At 51.6% G+C, this 24373-nt stretch overlaps 14 protein-coding genes across 14 annotated transcripts in view; 7 read left to right on the forward strand and 7 right to left on the reverse strand.

Moving 5' to 3' along the window:
* Positions 1 to 377, forward strand: part of SNOG_09894 (hypothetical protein) — a gene marked incomplete at both ends in the record, with an annotated part of 1090 nt that extends 713 nt beyond the window's left edge. Inside the window, one exon of the mRNA XM_001800128.1 lies at positions 92 to 377. Within this exon, the coding sequence (XP_001800180.1) occupies positions 92 to 377 (286 nt within the window). The remainder of the gene's footprint in view (positions 1 to 91) is intronic.
* Positions 378 to 1003: 626 nt separating this feature from the next.
* On the forward strand, positions 1004 to 1648 carry SNOG_09895 (hypothetical protein; the record flags this gene model as incomplete). Its single annotated transcript, XM_001800129.1, has 2 exons — positions 1004 to 1236; positions 1288 to 1648. 2 exons carry the CDS (start codon positions 1004 to 1006, stop codon positions 1646 to 1648), a joined length of 594 nt encoding a protein of 197 aa, XP_001800181.1.
* Positions 1649 to 1880: 232 nt separating this feature from the next.
* Positions 1881 to 3007, reverse strand: SNOG_09896 (hypothetical protein; the record flags this gene model as incomplete). The annotated part of the gene is made up of 1 exon (XM_001800130.1): positions 1881 to 3007. The coding sequence occupies exon 1, from the start codon at positions 2991 to 2993 to the stop codon at positions 1881 to 1883; it is 1113 nt and encodes a 370-aa protein (XP_001800182.1). The 5' UTR covers positions 2994 to 3007.
* A 509-nt stretch (positions 3008 to 3516) lies between these two features.
* SNOG_09897 (hypothetical protein) lies at positions 3517 to 5315 on the forward strand. The gene is made up of 2 exons (XM_001800131.1): positions 3517 to 3962; positions 4031 to 5315. The coding sequence occupies exons 1-2, from the start codon at positions 3657 to 3659 to the stop codon at positions 5210 to 5212; spliced, it is 1488 nt and encodes a 495-aa protein (XP_001800183.1). The 5' UTR covers positions 3517 to 3656; the 3' UTR covers positions 5213 to 5315.
* Positions 5316 to 5769: 454 nt separating this feature from the next.
* On the reverse strand, positions 5770 to 7476 carry SNOG_09898 (hypothetical protein; the record flags this gene model as incomplete). Its single annotated transcript, XM_001800132.1, has 1 exon — positions 5770 to 7476. The coding sequence occupies one exon, from the start codon at positions 7474 to 7476 to the stop codon at positions 5770 to 5772; it is 1707 nt and encodes a 568-aa protein (XP_001800184.1).
* A 1956-nt stretch (positions 7477 to 9432) lies between these two features.
* On the reverse strand, positions 9433 to 11084 carry SNOG_09899 (hypothetical protein; the record flags this gene model as incomplete). Its single annotated transcript, XM_001800133.1, has 2 exons — positions 9433 to 10382; positions 10421 to 11084. 2 exons carry the CDS (start codon positions 11082 to 11084, stop codon positions 9433 to 9435), a joined length of 1614 nt encoding a protein of 537 aa, XP_001800185.1.
* A 288-nt stretch (positions 11085 to 11372) lies between these two features.
* Positions 11373 to 12100, reverse strand: SNOG_09900 (hypothetical protein; the record flags this gene model as incomplete). Its single annotated transcript, XM_001800134.1, has 2 exons — positions 11373 to 11572; positions 11620 to 12100. 2 exons carry the CDS (start codon positions 12098 to 12100, stop codon positions 11373 to 11375), a joined length of 681 nt encoding a protein of 226 aa, XP_001800186.1.
* A 197-nt stretch (positions 12101 to 12297) lies between these two features.
* On the reverse strand, positions 12298 to 12900 carry SNOG_09901 (hypothetical protein; the record flags this gene model as incomplete). The annotated part of the gene is made up of 2 exons (XM_001800135.1): positions 12298 to 12718; positions 12836 to 12900. The coding sequence occupies 2 exons, from the start codon at positions 12898 to 12900 to the stop codon at positions 12298 to 12300; spliced, it is 486 nt and encodes a 161-aa protein (XP_001800187.1).
* A 674-nt stretch (positions 12901 to 13574) lies between these two features.
* SNOG_09902 (hypothetical protein) lies at positions 13575 to 15403 on the reverse strand (the record flags this gene model as incomplete). Its single annotated transcript, XM_001800136.1, has 7 exons — positions 13575 to 13861; positions 13912 to 14001; positions 14061 to 14292; positions 14347 to 14653; positions 14703 to 15063; positions 15111 to 15192; positions 15242 to 15403. The coding sequence occupies 7 exons, from the start codon at positions 15401 to 15403 to the stop codon at positions 13590 to 13592; spliced, it is 1506 nt and encodes a 501-aa protein (XP_001800188.1). The 3' UTR covers positions 13575 to 13589.
* A 230-nt stretch (positions 15404 to 15633) lies between these two features.
* Positions 15634 to 16567, forward strand: SNOG_09903 (hypothetical protein). The gene has a single exon (XM_001800137.1). It carries the CDS (start codon positions 15776 to 15778, stop codon positions 16499 to 16501), a length of 726 nt encoding a protein of 241 aa, XP_001800189.1. The 5' UTR covers positions 15634 to 15775; the 3' UTR covers positions 16502 to 16567.
* Positions 16568 to 16906: 339 nt separating this feature from the next.
* SNOG_09904 (hypothetical protein) lies at positions 16907 to 19537 on the forward strand (the record flags this gene model as incomplete). Its single annotated transcript, XM_001800138.1, has 7 exons — positions 16907 to 16980; positions 17145 to 17434; positions 17481 to 17511; positions 17593 to 18191; positions 18372 to 18510; positions 18570 to 18650; positions 18889 to 19537. 7 exons carry the CDS (start codon positions 16907 to 16909, stop codon positions 19535 to 19537), a joined length of 1863 nt encoding a protein of 620 aa, XP_001800190.1.
* A 145-nt stretch (positions 19538 to 19682) lies between these two features.
* Positions 19683 to 21204, reverse strand: SNOG_09905 (hypothetical protein; the record flags this gene model as incomplete). The annotated part of the gene is made up of 3 exons (XM_001800139.1): positions 19683 to 19960; positions 20015 to 20878; positions 20937 to 21204. The coding sequence occupies 3 exons, from the start codon at positions 21202 to 21204 to the stop codon at positions 19683 to 19685; spliced, it is 1410 nt and encodes a 469-aa protein (XP_001800191.1).
* Positions 21205 to 22324: 1120 nt separating this feature from the next.
* Positions 22325 to 22818, forward strand: SNOG_09906 (hypothetical protein; the record flags this gene model as incomplete). The annotated part of the gene is made up of 2 exons (XM_001800140.1): positions 22325 to 22482; positions 22512 to 22818. The coding sequence occupies 2 exons, from the start codon at positions 22325 to 22327 to the stop codon at positions 22816 to 22818; spliced, it is 465 nt and encodes a 154-aa protein (XP_001800192.1).
* Positions 22819 to 23405: 587 nt separating this feature from the next.
* Positions 23406 to 24105, forward strand: SNOG_09907 (hypothetical protein; the record flags this gene model as incomplete). Its single annotated transcript, XM_001800141.1, has 3 exons — positions 23406 to 23469; positions 23631 to 23697; positions 23745 to 24105. The coding sequence occupies 3 exons, from the start codon at positions 23406 to 23408 to the stop codon at positions 24103 to 24105; spliced, it is 492 nt and encodes a 163-aa protein (XP_001800193.1).
* Between the last annotated feature and the right edge of the window lie 268 nt (positions 24106 to 24373).

Genomic DNA, 24373 nt, shown 5'->3' on the forward strand with positions numbered 1-24373 from the left:
GGAAGCCAAGCTCGCTGCCGGCGTCGCCGCACATCCCAAACACAAGCTGGTCATTGTCGGGCACTGGCCGCTGCGCGAGGACCTCGTCCAGCTCTTCCCGGGTCCCACGCTTCAGCTTGTGGTGCGGGACCAAGAAGACGGAGGACTGGCATACCAGATTCAACGCCAAGATAATCATCAGCGGGCACTTGCACGTGAGGCGCACCGACTTCATCGACGACACGCGCTTCGAGGAGGTCAGTCTGGGCTATCCTCGCCAATGGCAACAATGTCAAGACCGCGGCCTGGACATCAACGACATGCTCCGCAACATTCTGCCAGGCCCAGAGACGCCGCCCGACGAGCAGAAAGGTACCATCTGGCGCCAGTTCGGATGAGCCCGCCGTGCCGCTGTACATGGCGCACCACCCAAGTCCGTTGCCAATCAATATGAAGCCCTCTCTCACGTTGCCCTGTTGCCTCTCGTCTACCACCTACACGTGCGTGCGTCTCATATGCTGAACCCTGCACCTTCCTGATCTGATCCAGTCTAGCGCTGCCTCAGACGTGGGACCCGTCCAATAAACATGTGGCCCGAGCCCACGTCTTCCACCCCATTGGACCTGCTACACCATCACGCATAACCGCCATGCCCCTCACGTGTACACTTGGCCCAGCAAAGCCACCTCGTCCGACGTCCTAGATCAACATACCCTGCCCATATGCAGGAAACCCTGGACGACCACAGCTATACCCAAGTCCGGAGAGTCTTGCACTGAGCCAGCGCCCATTCATTGGGTGCGTGAACGACCATGTGCAGGCTAGTAGTGGGGGTTTGCATATATCGCCGACTTCCCAATGTGGTAGCAACAGCGGTGGTAACGGTGAACGACTCGGCCTGAACGAGGGCCAGAGTCGTGCATAAATTCCGTCCACATCCACCAGAAACAAAACGGGAGCGGAGACACTACTCGCTCGTTTCGCACTTCTTCGCAACTGCAATCCAACTTCTGCCACCCGCAACATGCTCGCCAAACTCTCCGTCCAGCTCCTCGCAGCTGCAACCATCGTCTCCGCCTTTCCTAACCCCCTCAGCCTCCTCAGTCGCGCCGTCATCAACCACGATGCCGTCGTCGCCTTCCCTCAGACCGTCCCCTCTGGCCTGACCGGCAGCTTATATCTTAAGTATAAGCCCTACCTAAAGGTCTTCAACGGTTGTGTGCCGTTCGCCGCTGTCAATGCCGCGGGCGATACTGGGTAACCTCATCAATCCTTATGTAGAGATGTGAGGCTGATGCATCCATCTAGCGGCGGACTCGCTACCTCGGGCTCTGCCAGCAGCGGCTGCAGCAGTTCTACAGGACAAGTCTATGTCCGTGGCGGTACTTACAACGGCGCCTACGGCATCATGTACAGCTGGTACATGCCCAAAGACTCGCCTTCTTCCGGTCTGGGACATCGCCACGACTGGGAGAATGTAGTCGTTTGGCTTTCTGCGCAGTCTGACTCTGCAACTCTTCGAGGTGTTGCCGTCTCTGCACACGGCGACTATGACAAAAGCACAAGCCCGCCGTTGAGCGGGACCAGGCCGAAGATTGGGTATACCAGCGTCTGGCCAGTGAATCATCAGTTGATTACGACCAATGAGCAGGGCGGCGAACAGCCCTGATATTGCGTGGGAGAGTATGACTGCGGCAGCTAGGAGTGCGATTGAGAACACTAATTTCGGTGATGCCACCCCCAGCTTCCGGGACAGCAACTTCCAAAACTCCCTTGCCGAGGCCTTCATCTAGGCGCGTGTTGGAGATTGCAAGCCACAATAGGCATTAAATGATAACATGACAATTCACAACACAATGCAGCGTCCTGTACTACATCACCACAACACGTTTACGAGCTAATTACACAGTATACCCCGGCGGTGCTCCGCTCGGTGCCGCATATCCAGGCGGTCCTTCTCCCATACCACTCTGACCTTCCACCACCCTCCTAAACGCATCCTCTCTCGCCCTCTGCAACTCTACCCGCGCCTTCTTCAACCCCTCCTCAGCCTCCGTGACCTCTCTCTGCAACCGTTTCAATCCCTCTTCGCGCCCGCGAATGATGTCCCCACACTGCGCCCCCACGCGATCAACCTGTGCGATGCTCTGCTTGACTTTCTCGTGCATATCCATGTCAGTGAAGATGTTGTCAAACACAACATCGCTCCATATACTGCCGCTTGCAATCTGCAACTCACCCAACTGTGGGACGTCATGGGGTAGTTGTTGCTGCAGCATACGGACTTGTTGGATGCAAGACTCGGCGCGTTCTAGATAATTGCGCTTTTGCATCGATGCCATAGTTCCGCCGCCAAACAGGTCATACTGAGACATGCTGTATGCGCCATCGAGAGCGGTCCGAGCATCGCTGAGCTTGGAGGATATCTGGCCCAAGAGGAAGAGCGTGTGTTTCTCCATCTCCATGCGTTGATGGAGGGAGGAGAGGTGGTGTTGCGCGGTATTGCAAGATTCCTCAGCGCGATCTTCGAGCGGAAAATCGGGAGTGTGACCTGCGAAGATGGAATTGTACAGCGCGTCAAGCTGGTTCTGTAGATAGTTGTGCCTTTCGGCGGACGCTGCGTAGTCTTTACGAGCGCCTTCAGCTTCGGATTTCAAGTGTTGGACGTATGTGAGTTCGTCCTCGGCGCTTTTTTGGGCTTGCATGGCATCAAAATATTCCTTCTCTTCCTTGGCTGCCTTTTCGGCAAATTTTTCTTTGCGACCCATAGCTTTATGGGCGAAGCGCCGCACGTTGGAATCGCGATACTTCTCATGGTCCTTGAGTTCGGTCGCAGTCTTCTCCTTCAAATCGGTAACCTTTGCGTTGATTTTGGCCATCTGCGCGTTGAGGTCGTTGATGTACGCATCTTGCTGCCGAAGTTGCGAGGGTGCTGAATCTGTTTCATGAAGGCCTTGAAGGAGAAATGCATTCTGGCTTGCAGCTTCTTGGATCTTGGCGTGTACTGAAGACATGATAAGTCATAGGGTGACGAGCGAGATATACCAAGAAACAATGTCAAAAGACAGCAGCAGTGTTTGAGACAGATGTACCTAGATATATACCACAATCTTATGCGGACTTGGCCCACGTACGGTTGTCACTCCCGCTCGTATTAGGTCGATCAGATCCTCGGAATGTCTAAGCCTTGCATTCAGGCATCCAGCCTATGATACACTCTTTGCTAGCTTGTGGTGTTGTACAATGGCTAGGATGGCTTCGCTACGTCATGCCAAGCAAGGCGGTGCTGTGGCTGGCGCCGCTGTGGGCGTAGTATGCAACCTGATCGCCATATGTACTTAGGCGCCCAAGCATAGAAGGACGAGAAATGCTGCGGACGCTGTGATGAAGGAATAGCAGACGGGTGGTGGTGACCATGACCCCTCGCCCCACTTGATTTGACTGCATGGCAAGCGCAACCGAGCTCCACATGGCAAGCCGTGCCTAATCGTCCGGTTTCGTCGTGGACGGCCCCGCCTGTCACACCTCGAGGCACATCTTCGGAAATCTTTTGTGTAGCGTTGAGTAACAGTAACAACAACATTAGAATATTATGAAAAGAGCGTAGTGCCACTGCTCTCAGTGAACCGACTCCATCAAATCCTTTGCTTTGCCATCACGCTTCGTCTGCGTCCATCATGGCCACTGCGAAGCTTCAAAAGTTCGCGCATAAGCCACGCGTCTTCATCCTGTCAGACATCTCCAATGAACCCGACGATGCCGAGTCGCTGTGTCGCTATCTTTTGTATGCCAACCAGTTTGAGACGGAAGGTCTGGTGGCGTGTACGAGCACGTGGATGAGGAACAAAGTCTGTCCACAGGATATGGAGAAGATCATTGATGCGTATGCCAATGCGGTAGGCAATTTGAACCAGCATGCACATCCAGAATGGCAGTATCCTAGCGCGCAGAGAATGCGCAGTCTCATAAGAAAGGGCGCTGAGGTATGTTCCGTAGAGAGAAAATGGAAGCCGGTCCGACAAGGTGTGCACAGGATGCTAACATTGCCTAGACCTATGGAATGTCCGCGGTCGGCATCGATCTTCCCCTCTCGGCCGGTGGTCAGCTCCTTTACGAACGCATACTCGCACCGTCGACTGAGCCCCTTTGGGTACTTTGTTGGGGCGGAACAAACACCCTTGCTCAAACGCTGCTGAAGATCGATGATAAATATCCCCCTGAGGATTCGAAGCGTCTGCTCTCACGCCTTCGAGTCTATGCCATATCCGACCAAGATGACACAGGTGCTTGGATACGCACAAATTTCCCAGACGTCTTCTATATCGCGTCCGTGCATGGTTGGAATCAATACGGCTTAGCAGCGTGGACTGGTATTTCTGGCGACAAGTACTATGGATTTGATGAGGGAGGCCCTGATTTTACGAAGATGGAGAAGAGTTGGATCAAAGACAACATCCAGATTGGTCCACTAGGCAGCGCATATCCAGACTACCTCTTCATCCCTGAGGGTGATACGCCCACCTTTCTGTATCTCATTCAGAATGGTCTGGGCGTACCCGAGTGTCCCGACTACGGCTCCTGGGGTGGCCGCTATGCGAAGACTGACATAAGCACCGAAGGTGTGAATAGCAACCACTTCAGTGACGCTGTTGACCGCGTCAAAGTCAGAGATCGTACATTCACTTCAAACCATGCAACTATCTGGCGCTGGCGCGATGCTTTCCAAAATGATTTTGCCGCACGCATCAAGTGGAGCATGGAGCCAGACTTCACCAAGGCGAATCACCACCCAGTCGTAATCGTCAACGGCGCCAAGGACCTCACGCCCGTACGCATCGATGCAGAGGCCGGCTCGACTGTCGTTCTCGACGCGGCCGGCACTTATGATCCCGACGGGGGCGCGCTGACTTTCAAGTGGTGGCATTATCGCGAGCCCACCGCAACACAGTGGTGGGTCGACGCCGAGGTCATGGAACTTGCCATCAAGCCTATCGACACTGAGGCTCGAAAGGTAGAAGTCACCATTCCGCCGCCCGAGAAGTGTGCCGTCGATTTGATGAGTCGCAAGCCGCAGGAAAGGGGCCAGTTGTTGCATTTGGTACTAGAGGTTACGAATGACGGGCTACCGAGCTTGACGAGTTATCGACGGGTGTTGATACAGGTGACCAATAAGGAGCTGAGGGGTGGCAGTGAAGGGGCAGACGCAATTGGGGATCTGATAAAGAACCTGTGAAGGAACATTTCTCGGATGACCAGCTGGGATCCAATGTAATGGCAACTAGTTAATTCAAGTCTTCAGCTAGTATTCAGCAACTAGAGCAATATACTGGTCATGCTTGAGGTTTCTCGTAATGCTTCTTTCAGGTCTTGACGAAGGTGCAACGTCAACGCCAACTCAAAAGTTCAGTGGCGACCCTTTGCTTGCATACTTGGCTATACTACACGGCATTGTTCCAGCGAATAGCATCTCAAAGGGTAGTACGAACAGCGCTAGCTTTTGATCAAAACTTATCCTCTTAAGCCCAAGCATTTCCACAGCATTTTTTGACCAAAATGGCAACATGGACTCTTGCATATTTGCATGGACAGTATGAGAAGCTCAGATCAAACAAGAAGATATCGATGACGGAGCTGCCAGGAAGGCGGCAATTGTGTATTGCAATGATAAGAAAGTTTGACCTGCCTCGAGGTCTCTAGGGATATCTGATTGTAGTCTATATGACAAATGACCCGCCCACCAAAAGAAAAATGCAAGATTATTAAAACGCTTTTGAAACTTTTGTGCTCGCTCTACGCGTACTGGGCAATTGTTGCCCTGGCGCCATCGCGCTCCAGGCTCTCCAATGCATTCTTCAACTCTGCGACAAATCGCTTATCGTCGCGAAGGTCATCTCCGAACAGGCTCTTCACTTCGAGCACCGAAAACGGACTCTCAAGAGCCTTGGCCTGGAGTTCCTCTGCCATGGGGTCGTCAAGCTTGAAGGCTTGGCCCTGCTCGTTTATGCCTCGGAGGTAGCGGAACCAAGCTGCCGCGCAAAGGGTCAAGCGACGGAGGGGACCACCCGCCTGGATCTGCTCTGCAATGCTAGGCATAATGAACTGAGGAATCTTGCCTGATCCACCGAGACAAATACGAGGAAGCTCGTCCTTGAGCGTTGGGTTGGAAAATCGTCCCAGAAGGGTATTGCAATAATCGTCTACACTGACGCCGGGAATGCGCGGTAGCAGCGGCTGGACCTCCTCTTGCATCATGTTGCGGATGTACTTGCGGAAAGTTGGGTCGGCAATGACTTCGTGGATGTAGGTGAAGCCACCAAGATATCCAGCATATCCCATGGCCGAGTGGCTGGCGTTGAGCAAGCGTAGCTTGATAAGTTCGTATTCTTCGACCTTGTGAACATTGGGAACCACCTGGACACCGGCCTTCTCGAATGGTGGACGGCCGTCGGCGAACTTGTCTTCAAGAACCCATTGGTGGAAAACCTCGGTGACAACAGGCCAAGAGTCTTCGACTCCAAATTCCTGTGCGAGTTGGGCCTTGTTCTCATCACTTGTCCGTGGCGTAATTCTGTCGACCATGCTGTTGGGGAAAGCGCCGTTTTCTGCGATCCAATCGGCAACCTCTGGGTTTTGCTGGCGGGCAAAAGCAAGCAACATGTTGCGGCTTATGTCGCCGTTTTTCTGCATGTTATCGCAGGACATGACTGTGAATGGTCGCAGACCTGCTGCGTGTCGCCTGGCAAGAGCAGCGTACAGATAAGCAAATACGGTGCGAGGGGGTTGTTGGCCAGCCAAATCCGCCGCGATGTCCGGATGGTCAATCTGTAGTTCGTGTGTGTTCTCATTCATATAGTAACCACTCTCAGTGACCGTCATTGACACGATGTGTGTGTCCGGGTGTGCCATCTTCGCAATGACAGCCTCGCAGTTGTCGGGAGCAAAGAGGTAGTCGGTAATGCTTCCAATGACGCGCGCGCTTGTACCCTCGGTATCGCATTCGATCATAGTATAAAGGTTGTCTTGCGAGCCTAGGGCGTCACGCATGGGAGCGGCAAAGGGCTGCAAATCCACGCCGCAAATAGACCAGTCCTGAGAGTTGAACTGCTCGAGAAGTGTGTCGACGTAAGCAGCCAAGTGAGCGCGGTGAAAGCCGCCAACTCCGACATGTACGATGCCCTGCTTCACACCCTCCCGCTGGTAAGTTGGGACTGTGACGTTTTGCAGTTGGGACAAATTCTTGCTGTTCAGTTTCAGCGTCGCAGGTTCTATCCTGCGAGGTGCTCTGGCGGCGTTTTTAGGTGCGAGCTTTTCCTCATGTTGGCGAGAGAAATCTCTGGGAGGAATCTGGTAGGCTCCTGGTACAATCTCCTGTGTGCGCCCAACAGCCTCTGAGCTTTGGTATCTGAGGAGGGCAGACCGGTAAGAGGGCCTCGTTGCGCGAACAAGTGCTCTAGCGCTCGCAGCTCGCAATGGGTATCTAGGAAGGTAAGAAAACATGACGGAAGAAAAACCAAAAGCAAGTCTGAGTAGAGAAATGAGTAGGAAGGGTTCGATGTCGCAAACTTTTTGGAGCGAAAGAGTGGCCTTTGTGTAGGAGCTGTCGGTAAGCGCACGTCCTAGGCCACCCCACGTCCCCCTTGGACGAAGACCAGGTTACACTCTAGCGTCTCCTAATTTCTTCTTGACCAGAGGGTCCAGACGTCGTGGCATCTGAATCGCGCTTCCCCGGCGAATAGCTTATGAATCATCCACGTGGAGTGCAGAAAGGAGACTGCGATTCGCAATGCATCGTGTTGGTTGCGACTGCCCCGGTGTGGATGCTGGTGGGAACAAGATGCAAAGGGTCTCGAGCATCCACTTTTCCTGGACAAAACCCCAATGAAAAACCATCAAGCGAGGAAGAACCTGGCCCACAGCGCCACTTGTTGTACCACTTTACCGGTCAATCGCGTCTGGAGATGGTATTCACCGCTGCCGCATGGGCGAATTCAGCCGGTGTATAAAACATGATGTGCTTCGCGCAGGTGAGGCTCAAAAGCTTAGCAGCCGACGGGCTAGGCCCAGACGCGACTAGCGGCAGTCTCAAGCGAGCAGCCAGTTTTATCAACCATCTCCTGTCCGTGCCCGAACCGCGGTGCAGAAGTGCAGAAGTGCAGACGCCAGATGCCTCAAAACAGGCTGTCTTTCCAGCGCCGGAACGCTCCCGCGAAGATAAGACCCCCAGCCTATGCACCATGCACCATGCACCATGCACCATGCACTGGCCTGTGCAATGCGCGGAACACGGCCTGATACGCGGAGTCCATCTCCGTCGGCCAAATTCCAATAGCTCTTCGCACGTGGTGGCATGCCACTGATCTTGAGGTGGCCTTGCCACGCGGCATGTGAGCATATTCAAGTCCGAGCGCCACTGCGACTACACGAGAAGGGAAGTTCCTTTTGGCTTGGAAAATTCTCTGGCTGACCACACGGTGATGGGCAGGGCACTGTGTTGGGCAGTGCAATCTCTGAGAATCCTTACCTGAGGTACAACACCGTGTCACATGAGTCTCCCGGCTCGGTTGCACACAGGCGCTCACTGCTATTCATGCTCTGATAACGTCTTGAGAATCCTTGGAATCGCCACCTGCAAGTTAATCGGATTTGCACCGGTGTATGTGGGCTAGCCATTGTTGAGTGCGGGTATCTGGACCTGCATGCCCACCCGCCTGGGTTCGCGAGGATCACAAATGCAAAGTGCGTAGCGAGTCCACTTAAAGGGGCACGACTCCACCGGTCGAACCTTCTGCCGGCTCGTGGCCGAGAACTGTTGAGCGCTAGCACAGGGCTCATGCGGCTTCGGTCGCACGGTCCGATGATCTAATTTTGCATGACAGAACTCCATAGTTTCTTCCCTGACTTTCTTCACAAGAGCGCGGGGATGCGCGGTCCTCGAAGATCAGAGAGCGTTCAATGTGTCTGCTGACATCTTGGCGCAATTCTGATCATGTGACCTTGCAGGAACATGCTTACAATTCTTATCAGGAATGTTTTAAACGGCATAGATATGTGATGAGCGACTCCGTATGACGTAGGACTGAGTGTAGGAACTATGATCAAAATCTGTAGCACAGAAATACCTCCATCAGAGCGAACTTGGTTTTACATACCGCTTTGGAGGTACGAAAGGCATTTGTAATTTCCTTGGCGTGGGCATTCACGCCAAGAAGTCATGCAGTACAAAGCCAATCCATCTGCACCTGACCGCTGACCCGGCTTGTTGACCCTCAGACGTCCGTCACCCTCCATGTTTCGACCTGGCCTACTCCCTCCCATAGCCATGTCTATCTTGCGGCCCGACCTGCATTTCCCGGAAGACTATGTGGGATGTAAGCCATTGTCTGGCTCACTTCCTCGACGTTCGCACGCAGACCGTGTCGAAGTCACACCCGACTACTTAGCTTGACACATGTTCTAAACACCGTCATCTTCGTCCTCTGTTTCTTCTTCGATAGCACTGGTGCGGCGTTCGTGAGTTGAACGACTGTGTGCGGCAGGTGCGCGAGGTTGTATAGCAGCTTGAGGATCAGCGCCACATGGGTTGCCTTGTGTAGACTTTTCTCTAGCAGTTCGGTAGCGGGTGTGAGGTTTGCATTGCGGTCCATCGAGTGCCTCTTGCTGGGCAAAGTCCCGTGTAAGAATCCAATCATCTAGACGAGGCCGGGAAATGTGATTGGTATCATCGAGAGGGAGGAGGGCCGGTATGTTTTGGCTTTCGGCATCGAGCTTGGTTTGGAGCATACGAGCTATCTTGGCATCTTGGGCAAGCTGTCGCGCTCGATCGTCGTCCAACGGCCAGGTGAAAGATTCGTGGTATTTATGATCGACGGCAAATTTGTCTTCAACTTCGCGATGAAGTTTGCGCAGGGCTTCGGCGTGATCTGCGCCGTGTCCTGTTCGGTTGTCTTCAGCCTGACTGAGTAAGGGTCCGTCAATTGGGAGGACCTCAGCTTCTTCATCGTCAGCATCAAGGCTCCAGAGGGCACCTCGGCAGTCATCCTCCATACTGTAATCAGGGCTACAAGCAGGCTCATCAACCTTCTCAATGTGTCTGTCTCTGTTGCTTGCGTAACTCCGTTCAGCATCAAGCTGTTCTGCGAGCATTCTTGCTACCTGTCCATCATTCTCCACTTGCTTCTGTCGTTCCTCTTCTTCGAGCATGCTTACTACTATTGAGTCGTTGAGCTCCGACTGTAGGCGTCCGGCCAAGCGAGCTGCGGCTTCCCCAAAGGTTTCACGCCTTCGAGATGCTACGTCTTGTACCCAACTTTCGTGCTGAGCCTGCTCCGCTTCAATCTGCGCCGGGGGTACTTGACGAGCGAGCCTGTTGCGGTAGATGCGAAAGATGTCCAGATGGGTTGTAGCTGTCACGGGCAAAGGCCAGTATTTATCCGCGACGTACCGACTGGTCCGTACGTTAGGCAAGAGCATGTAAAGAAGAAGGCTGTTTCATTAATGGATACTGGAGGAACATACCATAGCCGCAACTCCTCCATTCCCCGTCCAGATTCGGCGACCCGCGCCAGGTGCTGCTGCGCGTGCTTGGCGATGCCGTCCAGACGCGTCCCCAACACTTGCGCGTGTGGATTCGCTCTCGTGCTCGGATGATACGGCGGCAAGCTCTCCTCCGTCGTCCGCTTCAGCGCCACAAGCTTATCGCGCACTGGCTCAAGGATTGTCGCCATAGCCCCTTTCTCTGCCTCGGTCAACGTGAGGAATGGCTCGCCGTAATCAAGCTGTCCAAGGGGAAAGTGAGCCGGTGGCTGGTTTGGTGTAGCCATGGTGTCTTGCATCACATGATCAGCGTCTGTGTCTTGAGCGCCATCGGTGAAGTAGTGCGATACAGTGGGCGGATAAGATGTAGCAGAAAAGAATGGGTCAGCGACGGGATCCCAAGGTCGCTCCGGGGTCGCAAGGTCGCGATGTGCATTGTCATTGTTGGGCAGGCGGTTTCCAGTCGCGACTTCCCCTCCCACGCGGTCGTGGCTGGCCGTGACTTGATCCGCTCCCTCGGCGCCTTCATCTGTGGGCATGCTGATGCCGAAGCTGAGTTTCCTGCTGGCCATGGTTGTTGTCGTGCTTTTCCGTCTCAAGCAGTCGGGTTGCACCTTGCTCGTCCCCGAGCACCCTTGAGAAGAAGCGCGCGTTTGTCGTTCGGATATTTGCTTTGCTCTTTGTACAAGCAAGCGTCGAAGGACAAACAAAAACTAAAGATGCGCTAGGCTTGTTAGCGGCACGGGGGCAGATGAGCGAGTGAATGTAGACAAATATGATCAGTGTGACCTCTGTCTATGATTCGTGATATACATGCATGCTACACGGCGACTCACCTGCTTCACTGCTTCACTGCTTCACTACCTCACCTCCCGCCATCCAATCGGTATCAACGCGGCCGCAACTTGCCCAACGCCCCTCTCCGTCGCCAGCAAATTGAACTGCGCTGCCGCATTCCTTGTGTCCTGGATCTCCAGCCGCATGCCTAGGCCATTCAGATACTGGCGAACTGCAGGCGCAATCGGCGTCACAGTCGGCCCAGTGCCGATGATGAGTAGGTCTGCAGGATATGGTCAGCCCTGTTTTTGCATGGCATCTTGAACGTACCTGGCTTTGGATACACCAGCTCCAGCACCCCCCATCCTTCCTGTCTGACTTCCCATTGACCCTTTGCATTTAGCAATCTGCCCTCCATCTTCCCACTACTAGCACCTCCGCCGGCAGTCCAGGGCCACCACCTAAACGCCTCCCCACCAATCAACATGATTCCACTCCCACTTATCCGCACCTGGTTGTTGAGCGCAAACCCGTCGCTCGTGCACGCGTCAATAGAAGTCGCCGGCGCAATTGTGTTGCGTAAGACGTCGAGAGCGGAAAAGTCGGTCTGCGTGTCTTCGTCGGATTTTGGGCCGCGGTCACGGGTTTTGGGGGGCTGCGATTTCATGAGGCTTGGGCGCGTGGTGTGGAGGCATCGTCGCGGTTGTCGTGGAGCCGCCAGGATTGAGGATTGGAGGTTGATTGGGCAATGCGACGAGATTTGCAGTGATCGTGAGAGTGCGCGCGAGCATTGTAATATTTGTCTTTCCATTATGTGTGTGTATGTGTGGATAGCTCCAGTTCGAGACATGAACTCGCGGTGCAAAAGGATCATCTTCACACGTTTCGTCATTGACTGCAATTGGAGGTCAAAGCTTCACTAGCTCCAACCTCCCGAGGTCAGTCTGAATGCATCCATGCTTCTGCTCATCTCCATCACGCCAGGGCATCAGCCTTCTCAAGATGCTCTCAGTCTTCCTCATCCGATTCTGAGTCAAAGGCCGATGGCAGGTCCTCACATGTCAAGCCCTGTAATCCATATTTATCCGCCAACGTCACCTCATTTCCCGCACGCAATCCCATCTTGATTCCACGCGTCAACTGACTCTCCGAACTCATGCGTTTGATCGGTTGTCTAGCAAAGCGCAACTCCGTATTTTTCTCCACGTGCATGCCAGGAACCGCCATCCGCAAACCACCCGGACTCCTCCGTTGGCGCCAATCGCTCCACTTCTCGCGGACTTCTGGCTCGCCCTCCACGTGCGCTGGCTGGTCGGCTCCAAGGTACACCCATTCGCTGATTGGAGGATCATATGAAGGAGACGTGCCACATGCTTTGCATAGGACGGAAGCTTTGAGTAGCCCGAAAGGCGAGGCCATTGGTGAGGTGCTGTAGCGAGTCCAGCTCGAGAAGCTTATAGCGCGATGGCTTGGCGAGTATTCTGCGTGGAGAGACGAAGTGCGCAAGCAGATGCGAAGAGGAGTCGTCGGTGCGCTTAGACTTAACTTTGCCATCTCTGATATTTGAGCTGAGACTGCGCAGCCAATGGAGAAGTGGTCGATCGTCACCATGGTATGCTGGTGCTGACTCAATACCAACTTTGTTTTGCAGCGTTTGAAGACAAAGCAATTGTCTTATGTGAATGTATCGAACAGAAAGAATGTGGAGGCAAAGCGGTTGATTATCGGACCTTTCATTATCATCGTCCCCGTTTGTCGCGTAGTGAAGGCATCAACGGTGGCTCACGTTCATTGTTCATTGTTCATTGTTCATTATTCATTATTCATTATTCATTATTCATTATTCATTATTCATTATTCATTATTCATTATTCATTATTCATTATTCATTATTCATTATTCATTATTCATTATTCATTATTCATTATTCATTATTCATTATTCATTATTCATTATTCATTATTCATTATTTATTATTCATTATTCATTATTCATTATTCATTATTCATTATTCATTATTCATTATTCACTCCACTCTCACTGATTCGCTTTCGTCTGACAACAGAACAACGCTACAATCTACGAATGCACCGGCTGCTGTCCAGTGACCGGCAAGCTAGATTGGCATGATGCATGATGGAATTCAGCTGTGGATATGGTGGATTCGTTGGGTGGGCGTTGAGTAGAAGCAGGCACTCCTCCTTCTCTCGTTGGGTGTGCCTGGCTAAATTCGAGTACCCATATCTCTATGACATGGATCTTTCCTTTCCTCTACATCTTCAAGTTGAGAAGAACATACTTTACATTCTATCATTTGAATACAAGGGCGCATAAATCCTACCTGCATCGCAAAATGGCTTCTTCGCGCTCAATTCACATCGCTGCTTGAAGCTCTGAACGAGTGCCGTTGTATCCGTGTTTTGAAGCCTCTCAATGCGCTCGGCAGTAGCATGGAACGGTTGAGGTAACTCAGGGTAGGATGTAGCTAGGTGCGGTGGACTGTGTTGGAAGCCAACACTATCCAGTACAAGAGGTACGATGTGTGCAGATGAGAGCAGAATTCGTGGCATGCCTGCACACATCAGTATCCATCATCTTCATGAATCAATGTCGTGAACGTACCGTGTCCAGCAAATCCAGCATTGATGAACTGGCTCTTGCGGCCTGGGATCGGCCCAACAAATGGGAAGTCATCTGCACTTGCTGTTTGAACTGCAGTAGAGTCAGTGTGTTTCATATTGACACGACTACTCATCAAAATTGATGCTCACCTCCCGTCCAGCACCCTCCCTTGTTCTCCGGTTTGCCTAGCTCTGCCATCTTTGGCCCTGGCCAGTCTTTGATGTCTGATGCTGGCCACGACCTGCAGAAGTCTGGAACACCAACGAATTGCTTGTCCTCTTCGTCATTCATCATCACGGCGTCCGGGGTGTGAATAACAATCGGCCTTGCGCCTCCGAACATGATAGTGTTGAAGGGCGCAGGTAGTTGAAGATGGTAGTTCTGTTATCAATCTCAATGTCTGTTCGTGTATTCCGAGCGGGTCGCAATTCTCACATTGACTGTGTTATCCCAATGCTGCGCTCCAGTGTGCTTGAGAAAACCCGGAGGTGCTTTGATAGCATTTACTGTCCCTCGAACAGGCAAAATGAGCTTTTCAAACTCCGGCAGGAGGTGAGATGCCCATCTGTTCGTTGTGTGGACAACTGTCTTTGCGCGAATAGTCCCTCTTTCTGTCTGGACTTGGATCCAACCGTGAGCATCGCGCTCCTTTACACCAACGACTGGTGTGTTTGCATGGAGACTCAGGTTACCCGACTTGAGGAGTATGCGAATGAGGGCATGTACAAACTTGTACGGCCATCTGAGACTCGTCAGAAATTAGCAACATCAAAGAATAGGGTGTGTTTAACATTTGACCAGCAGGATGCACTACTGCCGCCCGGGCCCCCTTCATCTGCGTGTAGTCTTCTGCTTGTGTAGCATCTTCGATAATTTTGCAGACTCTGACAATGTCATCATCGACGCCGTGATCGTCTTGCATAGCTTGTAAAGCGCCTTTGAGTCGCACCCAAGCTTCATCAGTCATAGCTGCATCAAAAGTCTCACCAAACAAAAGACACGCTTCTTCAGTTATGCCCTCTTCCTCTGCTAGCTCCTTGAAGGCCGAGAGATGAGCCATCTCGTGTTTGATTAGTTCCATTGCTCCATTAGGCCCGAATCGTTCGCGCCAGATTGGATAGCGAGAGTAAGCGTGTGGCCTCAATTGTCCTCCTGTTCAATTTTAGTGCCTAGTATTAAAACCAGTGATGTTTTCTGACCATTGCGTCCCGTAGCAGATCCGCATATATCACGCGCTTCCAGGACAGTCACTTCAGGTTGTCTGGAGGCTTTTTCCGTGAACTGAATGTCCGTAAGGATTGCTCAAACACTAGGCTTTGCGCGCACATACCTTGTGAATCCAATACGCAGTCGATGCACCGGCGTAGCCACTGCCAATGACGACAATATCAGTTTGTTCCGGCAGCTGTTCGCTAGAGCGATAGTCGCGCAAAGGCGACTCGGCGGCCTCGATCCAGTAGGACTTTGTGGGATTGTCGATTGGCAAGACCATTTCTGTTGTGTTGCAGAACCACGTCAATCATTCCGCAGTTCAAGTAGGAGGACCATGTTAGCCATTCAGAACATGCGGTGAGCGGATCATGCGTTCAGCCTGAGCTTGTCCCGGTCGAAGAGATAACGCTTTACCATGAATGGAATAGTTCCGAAACCGGCCCGGCTCTGACAAGTTGTGGGGTTCATTTGCGTCCTCAAGCGAAGCCATAATCGTGCAACTGGTTGCGTATGTATCCGAGTACCACAACAATCAATACAAACGACATCAATTCTCGTCACTTTTCTTACACGAGCCCAGAGCATTTTGCGCTGTATTGTCACGCGAGTGCAAAGTACCGAGATAGCTCAGCTCTATCACTATTTCAAGAAAATGCCTGAGGCCCAGAAGCATGTCGTCTTTGACGTGGTCGGTACCTGCGTGTCGTTCGACGCATACTACGAACGAATAGAGGCGGTCCTAGGTGCAAAACTTCGCAAGCACACGACGACAGCGCAGCACTTTGGGTTTACCTGGCAAACCGCGGCCGAGCTGGAGTTTACATTTCTGTCCATCCAGGGCAGCTACAAAGCTTACAAGGACGTCCTCCGTGGGCTGTTCTATCGCACATTGAGCTTGTGCGGTATAGCGCACCCTCGGGATATGGCCACGGAAGAAGAGCGAGAGCAATGCATCGAGGGATACTCGGCTCTGGAAATCCGTGCTGGGTGCAAGGAAGCCTTTGAGATCCTACGCAACAACGGCTTCACCGTCTGGTGCCTGACCACTGGCGACATCAAGCGCGTTGCAGGCTACTTTGAGCGCGGTGGCGTAGAGATGCCACGGGATAACATCGTGAGCTGTGATGTGGCCGGCTCGGCGAAACCAGCTCTTCCTGTCTATCAGGCTATGTGGGATCGACTAGGCGCGCAAGAGATAAAGTGGTTTGCTGCGGCTCATATGTGGGATGTTGCTGCTGCGACGAAAGTGGGCTTTCGGGGCGCATGGAGTTCAGTGTACGAGAAAGAAGCTTGTCTCGATGTGTTTAGCGAAACGAAATTGGACGTCGTAGCTGGAAGTCTTGTGGAGATGGCGCAGCAAATTGTCGAGAAATCGTAGCTTGAAGACAATTCCGTTACATGTCTTCCAATAATGCTCCCGAGGTCATTTCAATCTAGACTTAAAGTTCTAACCAGCCGTTGAACATGGCAGGGTAACCTTAGAAAGTGGACTGCTCGGTGCTTTCCTAAAGTTAAAGCACGCCGTTCGCTAGACTACCCCGCAAGCTGGGATTGCTTTCGGCGCATGTTGAGCCGACACCGCGTTCCTATCTGCACTCTCCCGATCGTCTCCATGATCCATGGGTACCTAGGTACCACCGAACATGGCCGTCACGTGTGCTGATCCGGCCCGGTCGATACCTGTGGTATCCACGTGTCTCACCGCGCCGGTCCCAAGGCACGACCGCGTTCTCCACACCTTGCCAGAACTTCACGTACCTGCAGTCGACACACCCGGTCCAACATGGACTCTGAGAACCCAAGACCCACTAAGAAGCGCCATCTGACAGGGGAGGAGCGGCAACGAGCAATTCGCGCGTAAGACACGCACACTCTCTGGCAGTTTGCTGCTTGAATCGGACTGAGCCACGCTGACAGGTTCTGCCCAGTTGTTGCGAGTGTCGTCGTTTGAAAGAGAAATGTGAAGGTGGCATGCCATGCAAGCGTTGTCGCCATTTGGGACGTTCATGTTCATTCAACAGAGTGCCTCCACGGGATGCGCAGCGTGAACCTCACACACGTCGCACTATTGAAGAGCTGAAGGATCGCGCAACATGTATGGCACGAATTCTTCGACACCACTTTCCCAATCTTGGCCTGGATATTGAGACCCTGCGATATACGTGTGATGCCCTTCCGGCACAAGATGGTATTGATTCAGACAAACCAGGCCTGGACCTGCAAAGCGTCGCTATGAATGAGCTTGCCTCTGACAGCATCGGTATGGAGAACGAGAATTGCACGATTGATTGCATAGATGGCACGACAGTTCGTAAGTAGACGTTTGACTAGAGGTCCAGCGCTGCACACGCTTACAGCTATCTTTTTGCTTCGGTGTAGATTACTCTGGTGAGTTCTCGCATTGGAACTTCTCCATGCACATCAAGCGCAACATGGATAGCCTAATGGCAAGTTCTCCAGAGTCTGTAGGCAATCATTCCGCTTTCCCGCATCATATTCGTGTGCGCAGGCTCATCATTCCACGCAGAGTCAACCCCGCAAGCGGGTACCTGAATTTATTCGCGTTGGCGAACCAGAGCCAGGTTCTACTGCGATTGAGGATATCGTGGCACTTCTCCCGCCCAGACCATTGACTGCCTTTCTGGTCGACGTATTCTTCAAGCATTCTACAAGCTACTACTACTTTGTTGAAAAGCGCTGGATCACTGACCTTCTCAACAAACTGCACGCAAGCCCGAGCCGGCTTAGCTCAAAAGACGTCACCGCAACCTGCATGGTCCTAATGGTTCTTGCAGTGGGGACACAATATGTGCACTTGGAATCGACCAGAAAGAGTTGCAATGAAGGAGCAGGCACAGCAGCGCACAACCCTCCAGCAAATTGGGAGTCCGACATCGGCTCCACCTTTTATCGTCAGGTGGCAAGACTGCTATCCGAAGTGATCCATGCTGGCACCATGTTGAGTGTTCAGGTGTTCATGCTTCTCGGCTTGTATTCGTTGCCTATCGATGCGTCTGGATTAGGCTACATGTATCTCAACCTCGCCATCAAAGTAGCTATTCAGAACGGTATGCATCGGAAAGATTCCCGCGACGTTTTCGACTCGAGTACCAAACAAATCAGGCGTTGTATCTGGTGGACAGCGTACTGTATGGAAAGGTTGGCTACCCTGGCAGAACGTCAACGATCGGTGCACTAACGACTTTGATCTCTTAGGAAAATTGCTATATACCATGGACGCCCAACAGCAATCTCACGTTCCGAGGTTGATGCGGACTTTCCTAGCAGCCCTGACACAAGTGGTTCAACAGATGTCGACTACGATACGACTAGATTGCTAGAATCCATCCACCTGACCTGTCAGGCAGAAGCCTTCCTCCATCAGATGTATGTGGGCATGGCGACAGACAGGATGTGTTTGGCACAAAGCTGACGCACTTTCGCAGGTCGCGACTTGCGAAGTTGTCCAAGATCGGAGGCTCATACAATTTTAAATCGTATAAGACAAATGAAGCAAAGTCTGCATGGTAGGTGGACGCCTCAACAACGTCATATGCCATCATCATCAACCTCATCAACAAGGAGTGATGCGCCTCCTGTGGAGGGTCGTGCGAACCTACACGCTCGCCTAGAGTGTTGCCTCTTACATATGTTCATTGGAAGACCTTTTATTCTAGCCCATCATCAGAGGCAGGCGGGTACACAGTGCAGACACGCTGATGCTGTTGAAGAGACTCTACAGCCACCGGTACATTCGGCACACAGTCAATGGGACTTCTTGATACAAGACTCCATCTCCGCAGCCAACGAAGCAATCGATATCTGCCATTTGATGCGAACAAGCGACATCGGCCTCGCGAAGTCTTCGTATGCTGAATATAGCTCATGTCGCGCGTCGCTCATGGTATTAATAGCTCATAGCATCTGCTGTCGTACAAACGAGCATTCAGAGGCGTTACGAAAAGGACTCGATGCAATCAAAGAGATGGCTTCAGTGGGCGAGTCCGCTCGATCAGAAGTGTCGTTGCTGGAGGACTTGGAGGAGGCTCTCCAATCGATTCATACCCCAGAAAAGCCGGAGATTATAGCAGAGACTGATCATAACTCGGCCCAGGATGGTTATGAAGGTCTTCTTAAATGGTACACCAACGTGGCGCGTACTAGCAATCCTTGTGGCACCACTTCGATGATGGACCCTGTCAATTCCTTCAATACAAGGCTTCCAGACTCAACGACTTCGCGACTTAGACTGTACAATCAGTCCTCTTCGTCGACGAACCCAGAAAATGACTACCCTTTTGATCTTGATCTCTTAAACGCGGATGGGAACATGTCTTTTGTCACCTCCGGCCTATACGATTTTAGCAATACCGAGAACGAATTCTTTGAGAACTTTCTATGGCCACCGAGCTAGAATTGAAACGATCGCATATTGCCTATTGCTGGCTCCAAGGATTCTGCGACTGGGATATCTAGATAAGCGGGGTATTCGAATCAATGCACGGCGAGTTCTAGTCTTCAGTTCAATCCATTCAATTTCCCACCATGTTTCATTCTTCTCATAGCCTTGCTTGGGCGCCTCCCAGGTCGAATGTTTTCTGCCACATTTTGAGGGCAGCATGAGGTTTTCTCTCTAGCCACCTTTCTTGGGATATTCGATAGGGCAGAGGTAAATCCACGTCCTCGGAATCTCGAGTGAGGATCATGGACGTTAGAGCTTTCGCTGCGAGAAATATTTGTGGCATCCCATGCCCAGTGAAGCCTGCACACATGTACTGGCCTGTCTTCTCGGGAACAGCACCGACGTATGGGAAGTCATCGTTGGAATAGCCCATGACTGCAGAAGGATTGTTAGTTCAAGAGCATCCAAACGCCCGCGATACGGACTTACTGCCAGTCCAAATCTCTTCCGTAGAGAATTCGCTACCTTCCCATGCATGAAAATGCCGCTGCATGTACCCGTCGAAGTATCCTCGCGCGCCTTCCATCAACCTGCTATCGTCCGACACGTTGAACCACTCGTTCAAATTTTCGAAATAATCACGCCTTCCTCCGCCCAAGACGATGCTACCATCCGGACGTGGAATCATGTAGTCATATTCGTAGTCTGAGAAGCGCATCATGTAGCTGTCTTTCATCCTCGACAACGCCGGTCCAGCGAGCCGTGCGACCATTCCTCTTACTGGCACGATCTTTTCTCTGACCTCTGGTACCAATGCTGCAGTATAACCATTCGTAGCATAAATGACAGTTCGTGCTGTGATAGAGCCGCGCGGCGTCGTTACGAGCCAGAGTTGATCCGTAGCGTCTGATCCTCTTGCTTCAACCTTCGTGGCTGGCGTAAAGGTTTGTAAGTTTACTCCCGAGGTCACTGCTTGTTCCAGAAGGCGCGTAACGAGTCGGTATGGAGACAAACGCGCGGCGTTGTATGTATGACAAGACATGGCTCCCCGCACGCCAGATATCTCTTCAGCTTTTGCACCAGAGGTGTAGTTTACCGTTTTTGCTGTGGAAATACCCGCTCTTGTGGTTTTATCGATCGCTGCTTTCATTCGATGTTGGCCTTGTGAATACAAACAGACATCTACAACTCTGGTCTCTTCAAAGTCGCATTCAATGTTCTCTCGCGCAACGAGTTCCCTTATCGCACCAATCTGGCGCGCTTCGAACGAGGCCACATGCTCCGCAACCTCTTTGCCATGGGTGTCGAGTACGCTAGCAGCTCGCAAAACGGGATCTGGCTTCAAGTGACCGCCTGTATGAGCGATGTCAGCTTCATATACATATAAAAAACTGTCGATCATCCCACATACCATTGCGGCCTGTGGCACCTGAGCAAGCTTCGCGAGCCTCAAGGATGAGGATTGATGGTGTAGGACGACCTACACCCGTTGTTTCTTCGAGCAAGTGATGCACGATGGACGCTCCAGTATAGCCAGCACCGATGACCACAACCTCTACCTCTGCGGGGAGTTTCGCAGTACTGCGATGAGTGTCGATTGACCCTATTTCGTTCCGCCAATACGAGGGCACGGCATTTCCCACCGGAAAGGGTTTCGAAACGTGCGGCGAGGGAGGCATGACAAGAATTGTGCTGGAAATTGGCAAGCTTGGTTGTTTTTAGTCCAGGACAAGAGCCATTCGGGTGCTGAATGTGACAAGTGATTCGATTTGGGCCTATTGTGGACGACTAAGCCATTTCGAGTTCAACGACCGGGCCGGTCAGATCGAGGTACCGCCCACGGCCGGTACGTCTCATACGATTCGTAACACGCTCAGACCAGCGCACGGAGGGGACTTACCGGTGGTCGACCGCGATAGTGCTTATCTTATGACGGGAAACCGAACGCCGAGCACGAAGATCAAATTTAGCACTATTTCGAAGTTGTCCGCAACTCTGCGCGGATGATATACAACAACTTCCAAGGGTATCACGGTGGTCGCTATCCACAAAGGTGCATCTGAAGCTTATTAATAGTTGGGCGATACCGCGGTTGAACCGTAAGACCTTATCCTCGTAGCCAGAAGCTACACAACGCTAAAGGATGGAGTTCATACGAACAACGTTGCACAATGATAGACTGTTGCATGGACCAGATCATCACCCCGCAGCAAACCTTCCGACACGGAAGCTAAGAACATGCACCAGTCTTGTTCGACATAGTGGAGAGCAATATGGAGATAACAAACTCTAGCACATGCGAAGACAGCATCAGCACTTAACGAAGTCTCATAAAAAATGATAGGCGTACAAGGGCGTCAGATTTTGGCTGGTCTTTGGCAAAAGGAGCCTATCTCACGTGTTACAAAGCATGTATTTCGAAGATTGGCATGACGGCAGTGCGAGTGAAAGTGATAGTGATTCTCGAGCATTCTAGTTCACTGCAGGCTAGGGTACGACCAAATCAGAGCTTTGGTCAAGTGGAATTGAGACCCTCGTATGCTGGATGTGTATCAATCGAGCACTTCGATCGTGTGCAGCTACCAGTGGCAGATACTTGATGACTATCAGATATCATAAGTGGTTCTCACGTGGCAATCACTATCCGCTGTGAACCGGGCCGGCCGCTTCTTATCTGTGGGGTACCCCGCGAACCATTGCAAGGATTGGCGGTTTCTCGAAGTATAATCCCTGACATGCGAGGAGTTCAATAATGGGACGCACGCTGTTTGCTCAGCGTTGTCCTCAGCATCGTTCGTTATGTTACCCCAAGAGATGAAGGCATCTCAAGCCCCGAAATCGGCCGTAGAAGATGATTCACCTGTTGATATGGCAGTCGGATCAGTAGAGGAGCGTCGTCCTTACACACTTGCGACGTTCTACCGGAGCGTGCTATTTCAGATGGTGTTATTTGGGGCGTGAGTAATTCTTGAGAACCTGCGAACAGTCAGCTCATTCGGTACAGACTCTCACTTGTTGGACCAGCTATGTCAGACGCCATAACCAACCTGGGGGGTGGCGGTTTATCCTCGCCATGGCTGGCAAATCTTGCGAATTCTTTGAGTTATGCGTTCAGCTTCCTGAGTACCATTCTAGGCGGACCCGTGATCAATAAGATTGGCATCAAATGGTCGTGCTTGATCGCAGCTCTCGCAATGCCACTTCACGGATCGGCATACTATGTGAACGCTAGGTACCGAACCGAATGGTATCTTTTGACGGCAAATGTACTGGACTACAAGTATGCGGGGTGAAGATTTTAGTTACTAATGCAGATAGATCATCAAAGGAATAGCAGCAGGCTTCCTCTATGTTGGCGAAACCACTGCCATGTTGTCCTATCCAAAGCCGGAAGATCGAGGGTTTTATCTTGGTAGTGTTGAGTCATACACTCCGAGATGACACTGCTGACTTTTCGAAGGCATTTGGTCCGCTATGCGAAACACGGGCAGTGTAATTGGCGGGGCGATCAACTTCTCGACAAACTATTCACGAGCCAAAGGCGGTGGGATAGCATGGACAACGTACTTGATATTCGTTGGTTTTGGTACAGTCTGCGTATCAAACTCGTGCGCGACACCACGCTGATAGACTGCAGAATGTACTGGCTTCGTGTGGGCTCTTCTCCTTTCACCCACTGCTAAGGTGCGTCGCCGAGACAACACTGGAGTCTCCATGTCCATGAAAATCTCCTGGAAACAAGAGTTCATTGCTCTATGGTGCTACTTACAGGATCCAAAAGTGATCAATGCCCGTTCTCGCTACCGTAACATGGCTAACCCTGTGACAGACGTGGCTTATCTTTGTCCCATCGTTCTATTCTTTCTTTTATGGAGGAACCATGGGGACCTACCTGTCCTTGCACTTCTCGGTGCGGGCTCGAGCTCTGTCATCTTTGCTCGTGCGTAAGTATGCCTTCCTGCTAGATGCCTGCTTCAATTGACTTGTGCAGCCGTGATCACCATACCTTCTGTTATTCTATTCGGGAAACTGCTTGATAGCACCCGTTGGTCGCAACGGCATAGAGCATGGGTTGCAACAACAGTCTGGGTACTGCCACAGATAGGGTGCCTTATATGGGTCGCACTTGAATATCACCTACTACCCGACAAGATAGCGCTGGATCCCAAACTGTGAGTACGATTGTCTTGCGATGACGATCAAACCTGACACGTGGTAGGCACCCAAGCAAGTGGGCCAAGGCTTACGTGCCATATCTGGTCATCTTTGTCACCGGATATTGGACTCAGTTGACACTTTATTGGATTCTCAGCACTCTATCTGATGAAGTGGAGGTTGCCTCGCGTGCTGGAGGCGTTTTCCGAGCTTTTGAAACTGCTGGACAAGCAGTAGCCTACGGTCTGAGTTCGGCAAGCCACATCAATCACGTTATTCCCCTCTACTTCAACTGCGCAGTGTTATTTTTTGCAATTCCAAGTATGGCATTGCTTATCAGGAGAATGCCTACGAGGTCTATAGGGAGTATTATCACGGAAGAAGAGAGTGTCGCAGCACCTGAACACTCTTTACAGATAAAGTAGAATTTAGGTATTAAATTTTATCCCTCGTTAAGTTTAAGAGGTTGAAAGACTGCTTAAATTTATAGTCTAACGTAAGCGGCAAGCGAAATGCGCAGATAAGCGAAATGCGTACTTCTGCTAAGACTATATCTCTTTCTATTACTTCTTATAATATTATAATAACTTAATCTTAAATTACTTCTTTATAAAGAAAGAATAATCTTAGCTATTAAAGTAATAAAATCTAATATATTCTTAAGCTAGTAACGCGTTACTACTATCTATAATA

This window comes from Parastagonospora nodorum, assembly GCF_000146915.1.
Source record: "Parastagonospora nodorum SN15 chromosome Unknown scaffold_15, whole genome shotgun sequence".
NCBI classification, from domain to species: Eukaryota; Fungi; Ascomycota; class Dothideomycetes; order Pleosporales; family Phaeosphaeriaceae; genus Parastagonospora; species Parastagonospora nodorum.

Excerpts from the sequence above, each read along its gene's own strand:
- SNOG_09897 (XM_001800131.1), top strand. The coding sequence starts at position 3,657 with ATGGCCACTGCGAAGCTTCAAAAGTTCGCGCATAAGCCACGCGTCTTC. Across the intron at positions 3,963-4,030 it reads TCATAAGAAAGGGCGCTGAG|ACCTATGGAATGTCCGCGGT; the intron begins GTATGTTCCGTA and ends AACATTGCCTAG.
- SNOG_09903 (XM_001800137.1), top strand. The coding sequence starts at position 15,776 with ATGCCTGAGGCCCAGAAGCATGTCGTCTTTGACGTGGTCGGTACCTGC.